This window comes from Mytilinidion resinicola (genome assembly GCF_010093595.1).
Source record: "Mytilinidion resinicola strain CBS 304.34 unplaced genomic scaffold BDZ99scaffold_6, whole genome shotgun sequence".
Classification (NCBI taxonomy): domain Eukaryota; kingdom Fungi; phylum Ascomycota; class Dothideomycetes; order Mytilinidiales; family Mytilinidiaceae; genus Mytilinidion; species Mytilinidion resinicola.
In genome coordinates, this window is record NW_022985442.1 from 1,909,764 (window position 1) to 1,915,039 (window position 5,276).

The 5,276-nt window shown below is 40.1% G+C and overlaps 1 protein-coding gene across 1 annotated transcript; it reads right to left on the reverse strand.

The window, feature by feature from the left end:
- Window positions 1-3,191: 3,191 nt before the first annotated feature.
- On the reverse strand, window positions 3,192-5,074 carry BDZ99DRAFT_518510 (uncharacterized protein; the record flags this gene model as incomplete). The annotated part of the gene is made up of 2 exons (XM_033725299.1): window positions 3,192-3,316; window positions 3,394-5,074. The coding sequence occupies 2 exons, from the start codon at window positions 5,072-5,074 to the stop codon at window positions 3,192-3,194; spliced, it is 1,806 nt and encodes a 601-aa protein (XP_033579659.1).
- Between the last annotated feature and the right edge of the window lie 202 nt (window positions 5,075-5,276).

Genomic DNA, 5,276 nt, shown 5'->3' on the forward strand with positions numbered 1-5,276 from the left:
GCTGTACAAGATATGGCCAATAAGCTGCTAAATGAGCGCGGTGCTGGCCAGGTTGGCAAGAACTGGCCATAGAACTTTGTTAAGCGGACTAATAAGCTTTAAACACGGTTTAATTAAAAGTATAATTACTAGAGAGCCCTATATAAAGATCTAAGGATTATTGCGCTATAGTTTAAGCTTATGCGTAATATAAAGGCGAAGTACGGTATTATAAATAATAACTTCTACAACTTTAATAAAACCGGCTTCTAGATAGGTGTTATTTTAATAGGAGTAGTTGTTACAGGCTCTAAGAGACAGAATTAACTAAAAGCTATATAACTAGGCAATCGCGAGTAGGCCACCGTAATTAAGGCTATTAATGCTTATAGGTAGGCAATCCCGCCGTTTATTATCCTTGCGGGCAAATACCACCTCTCTGTATAGTATAAGGGCAGTAATATACCGCTAGACTAGGCTATAGCAGTAAATAATAACGGCTAGATAATAAATAAGCTTAGTATTATATAGCTGCAATATTTTAATATGTATATAAAGGACCGCACCGTAGGCGTATATTGCTTGCTTATTTTAGATAGTTATAAAAGCTATAACTTACTTAAATTTAAAAAGCTTTATAAGGAGAATAATATTATCACGCTATATATGCCGCCGCATGCCTTGTATCTATTACAGCCGCTTAATATAGGCTGTTTTACGATATTAAAAAAAGCGTATAGTTGCTAAATTAAGGATCTAGCGCGCAACTATATTAACTATATTATAAAGCTTAAGTTCCTACTAGCTTTTAAAGCAGTATTTAATAACTTATTTATAAAAAGCAATATTTGCGCAAGCTTTTAAGGCGCCGGCCTTATACTGCTTAATCTAGAAGCAGTGCTTTTAAAGCTTAATATTATACTTTATACACCGTCGCCTTCTGCTATAGAGGCTTAATAGGAATTAAAAACACTAAGTAATACTTTTAAGCTAGGCTTTTAGTTAGCTTTAATTTATAATTATATTTAAATATATTAATATAGCTCTTCTACTATAATTCTTAAGTTGCTTAATTTGCTTATTAAAGGTGCTAAAATACAGATATATAGGGCTATATTATTGCGTAATTAGGTTATAAGCCTTTAAAAGGCGAATAAGGCCGCTATAAAGCGTAGAGAGCGCAAAAGAAAGCGAATTTAGAGGCAAAAAGTTCTAATAAAGGTATAGGGCTCTAATATAATCGCTTAAAAGGAAGCTAATAAATAAATTAAGGGGGAAATGCGTTAAAATAGGAGGCGCCCGGGTGGAAGTGCACGGCAGCAGGCGCGCTGCAGGCGCTGCAGCGAGACAGGATATAACTCTCGTACGTGTTAAAAAGATAAGGAAATTGTTATAGATTAGACTGCAGGTCGTATTAAGTTAATATCTATTAGCGTTGTAGAGCAATTTATATTTAATATTGCGATTTGCTTATAAAGTAGGCTACTTGCTTAGGTAGGCCGCTTGCTTATAAAGTACGTTATTAGATATAGAATAGAACTTAAGTAATCTAATTTCTATCTATTTATTCTTTATACTAATACAGTAATTATAAAGGCTTATATAGTAGTAATAGTGTTTAGAAAAAATGAAATAACTATAATATTTAAGTATATAACTATAGTATTTACTACTCTATTAGTAAATCTTTAACTATTAGATATATAGATAGATAGATAAAAACTTCTATATTATATATAACTTTAAGTAAAAAGGGTAAACCTAGTAGATATATATTAGTATATACTATAGTATATAATAACTATAGATAAGCCTACTTATTACCCCCCTTTTTGCTATATATTACCCCCTATTTTGCTGTATATTACCCCCCTAGATTTAGCCTAGCTCCGGCCCGTATTAATATTGTTCTACTAATTATACTTACTTATTTACAGCCTATACAAAGAATTATATAACTTCTAAAAGCGGAAAGCGCCTAAATAGTTACCTTTTAATTGCTAATTAAAAGGAACGCCGTATACACTATTATACTAAGGTTTTACACCCGAATATCCTTATACTACACCGGCTCCTTTACTACGAATAGCGTTCTTCTTAGAAGTAGATAGAGGGCTATTTTTAAGAACTAGTTAACTATTAGGGATTAAGGAAATAGAGCCCTTAGTTACTATTAAAGTGCCGGCTTATCTAGCGGAGAAATCCGGTGCTATACTAGTAAATTAAAACCCGTTATTAAACAATATTATCGCCTAAGCAATAGCCTAATTAGTGGAATAAAGTTATTATAAGCCGGAGCTAGGCTAAATCTAGAGGGGGTAATATATAGCAAAAAAGGGGTAATATACAGCAAAAAAGGGGTAGATATATAGTAAAAAGGGGAGTAATAAGTAGGCTTATTTATAACTATTAGCTTTATTAATAGCTAGGGAGTTTTATATTGCTAAATTTAGCGGTTCCTAGTACTATTTTATCTACTTTACTAAATTCTAACCCTTTTAACTACTTTTATTAATTAGCGTTAGCGTTCTATTTATAACACGTGTGTACTATACTAAAACCACCTGCTATTTATTGCGCTAGTATTATCTTTACCTAAAGGCTACTATACTATTATACTTAGAACTAAAAAGTAGGCAGCTCTTTTACCCGGATTTATAGCTAATAAAGAGTAGAAAGGTTTATCTCTACTTAATTAGCTATATACTTTTTTCTCTACTTTAAAGTCTTTCTTACGATCCCTATGCACTCTTCTATTATGCGCTATTATCTATTACTTTACTATCCTATAAGTATACAGAGTTCAGGCTAGATACTTATATAGACAAGTTAAAGATAAGAAGGTACAACTAATCCTCCCAATATTCCCCCACTTCCTTTATCGTTGCTTCACTTGGCTCCTCCTCCCTCTTCTCTGCCTTCACCAATTATACCATCCAGACACAACACTGCGATCGCTAAAGGTCCTTCGAGAACCTTACAAACAATAGCTGAATGAGTCGCGCAGACCGCATTTATAGTTTCGGCGGAGGTGATCGGCCCCTGAGAACCCCTCAGCAACACACTCCTGTCTGCTATACGGTATATAGTGTCCTGAACCCACCTCAAGTCTGAAAGGAACAACGCTGTACAAATAATACTAACTACAAATTCCGGATGCAAGGTATGCTCAAACAGAGACCCATCGGAAGGACCCGATATTATCGAGAAAGTCAGAGATTTGATGCCCATATCCATCCCTGTTCTTGACTGATGAAGTAATCGTCTGTGGAGCAGCCCTGATCAGAAAAAGAGTTGCTGAAATCACCGACGGAGCCGTTAAGGCCGTCGCTCGCCACTAAGAAAGGCTAAGTCAGCAGAACGAATGGAGAAAGACAGAAGCGTTCGTAAAGAGCAAGTGAAGAATTAACCTACTTAAACCAAGATCCATTAGAGCTTGAGTCATCGATGTGTCTTCACAAAAATCGAAATAGTTATCACCAGTGGTTTCGTAATCTGCCGAATGATCTGCCTCGTCGGCCGGCTGGAGATCCTCTTGGACTACGCGTTCCGAAGCCTGTGGTATAGTCAAATCGTTTGGATGTGTTAGTGACTGGCTCGCTGTGCGATCCTCTTCAATCGCCCTTGGTTCGTTCCTCGCTCCTTTGGTCGTAGGAACTTCGATTTCTAGCATCTTGTCCATCTCCTTCTTGAGCACAAGTTCAATCAACTTCTCCAGCACCTGCAGCCCCTGCTCCGCGACAATCGATTTGTTTTTCAGCTGTGTCTGTTTCTTCATTATGCTCCTCACGCCCATCTTACACTCATGACTATCTTTGCTAAGCGGATCCAAGCTCGTCATGATGGACAATGTAATTCCCGCCGTGAGTAGGTGCACGCAGATGAAAGCGAGCGCATACGTGTTGGACGCTTCTTTACATATTGGAGAAGATACAAGGTTGGAGATCTTGAGTGCCGCTTCTCTACATGCTTTGATGGAAGATTGGAATGGGTCGAGGGTTTGCGACGGGCTGTCATTGGTGGAGTCGCCTGGAACAACCATCTTGTAGGAGAGTAATGGCCTACGGATGAGAATCCTGGCATTTTCATACGCAAGCTGTAGTACAAGCGCTTGCACTCGGAAAAGGTGGTGTTCAAACGCCGTGTCATGAGGACTTGTGCTATGGTACGTTTCGGAAGAGAGATGATCTTGAGTTGAGAGCACACCGGAATCCTTCCATCTTAGTTCGTTCGGGAGGTCTGCGTGCCATTGCTGAAGGCGCTTGTCGAAATCTGTGACCTTGTAGATAAGGCATTGTAGGCGCGACGTGTTTTTCGAAGCTGAGGTCGCTTGTTTTGTCAACCCTTGATTTGTGCTGTAGAGGTCGATCAAAGCATCCTTCACAATGACCGAGAGCTTTAACGTTGCGCTTTTGTACGACAGGAGAGTCGTTTCGAAGGGCATTTTGCCCTCTACAGAACTCGAGGACCGGTCATGTGGATCCATCATATCAACATCGCAATCGCGGTCGGAGATGCTAAGAGGGAAGCCGTAGAGCATGGAGCAGAACGTTTCAACTTCGTATACAGCCCACCAGCAGCGCTTTCTTACTTCTTCAGCCTGTCTATTGAGCACATCCTGTGCTGCTGTCTTCCGGTGCAGGTTCAGTGCTTGAGCTATACGTAAACCACACCCGCAGATTGGCCAAGCGGATTCTGGCTCTCCATGATAGAGATAGTAGCTGCCAAGTAGTGTGCAAGTCTGCACCGCCTCTATGGTTCCTAAGGCAACAATGTCGAGAAAACTTGTCCTTAAGGCGGTAAGAATGTTTTCTTGCAAGGCTTGCGGCTCCACTCCACAAGCAACGAGGCTTCGTTTCTGCTCCTCTCCTACGTAATGTAGGCTAATCGCAAAGACAGCCAAAAGCACATTCATGAATCCGAATTGGGCGCTGTTGGGTGTCGGATGACTGCTGGTGCTGTTATAGAGACCTCTGAACTTCTTCCTGAAGTCATCTTGGTGGAACACGAGCGTAAACCAATGGATCCGGTCGAAATAGGTCTCCACAAGGAATTTGGCGGGCTCAAGCGGTGGGAGCGTTAACAAGAGCTTCATAGTTGCCGCATTTGAACCTTTGCAGCGCTGCCCTCGTCTGCCGGCGCCGTTGAGCGAGCTGACCGTTTCGATGGGAGTCGTGGTTTCGTGACGCTGAAAAGCTTCTCTTACAAACGTGACTGCTGAACTCGAATTGAAGGATGCTTCAGTTGGCGAAGCAGACAAGGGAGCTCTGTCTGCAGTCGTAGATGGGACGCTTTCA